The sequence below is a fragment of the Hylobates moloch genome, unplaced genomic scaffold (assembly GCF_009828535.3).
Source record: "Hylobates moloch isolate HMO894 unplaced genomic scaffold, HMol_V3 SCAFFOLD_17907, whole genome shotgun sequence".
Taxonomy (NCBI): domain Eukaryota; kingdom Metazoa; phylum Chordata; class Mammalia; order Primates; family Hylobatidae; genus Hylobates; species Hylobates moloch.
The window spans coordinates 1-1037 of NW_026670182.1; the positions used below are offsets into that span (position 1 = coordinate 1).

General features: G+C 55.2%; 1 protein-coding gene across 1 annotated transcript; it reads right to left on the reverse strand.

Annotated features, from left to right (window-relative positions):
- Positions 1–220: 220 nt before the first annotated feature.
- On the reverse strand, positions 221–1008 carry LOC116465996 (kinesin-like protein KIF1C; the record flags this gene model as incomplete). Its single annotated transcript, XM_032148870.2, has 3 exons — positions 221–332; positions 422–600; positions 943–1008. Coding segments are annotated over 3 exons (357 nt in total), but the record flags the coding sequence as incomplete, so codon positions are not given.
- Positions 1009–1037: the final 29 nt, after the last annotated feature.

A 1037-nucleotide genomic window follows, 5' to 3' on the forward strand; every position in this document is an offset into this window, starting at 1 on the left:
GAGCGAGACTCTGTCTTAAAAAAAAAAAAAGACAAGCAAACAGTAGACGGGGACAGACTGATCTGATGGAAAAACAGGGTGGGGGTGGGGCACGGTCATGGAAGTCCTGAGGAGGCACTCAACCCAGCATGGGCAGGGAGGGCCCAAGACCCTTCTACCATGTCACTGTCCCTGTTGTCAGGGGAGGTTGCGTCCGGCGCGGGAGGGGGGGCGATCCCACCTTCTCCGAGTCCAGCCCCGTGAGCTGGTCATGGCAGCGCTGTGTGAAGACGATGGTAAAGACGGCATGGGAACGGCTGCTGGTCTCATTCATGTTGGTGGCAGCCACAGTCCTTGGGGGCAAAGGAAGCAGTCACTGGATCCTGCCTCTCACCTTCCCAACCCTGGCCCCCTTGCCCTCTGCTCCATCAGTCTGCCTCACCGTGCTTTATTTCCACAGTCCATGAGGTCAGCAATGTCTGCGTAGGAGGTCACAGCCAATTTGGACAGGTCCTGCACATAGGGGCCCAAGATGGGGTGCTCCCGGACCCGCAGAGAACCCCGACTCTTGGGGTTCAAGAGGTCTCGTACCCGCTCACAATAGATCTCCATATAGCTCACCTGAGTGGGAAAAGCAAATGAGAAGTAACAAAACTAGCAACAACAATGACAACGAAACTTAATCTGACTCCATTGAACATGATCCAGGTGACTGCAGCTAATACACAGTGCGAAGCATTCTGCAGATGCTAGCTCAGCGACCTGCCCAACAAGCCAGGAGGTGCATCCGATCATTAGCATCTCCCAGATGAACATACGAAGCTGAAGAACAGAATCACTGCCCCAAAGTCACAGTCAGTAACCAGCAGAGCCAGGATTAGATCCCAGGCTGTCTGATTCCCGCAACGGCCCTCAGCAGTCTGGACCCCTCTCAGCCCCGCCACCATCGAGACCCGGGCTTACCTCCACAGAGTAGGATAGCTGAGCACTCTGGTTCTCATTAACGCGAGAGAAGAGGTCCTCACAGAGCTGGAGGGGGACACAGGGAAATACAGAGA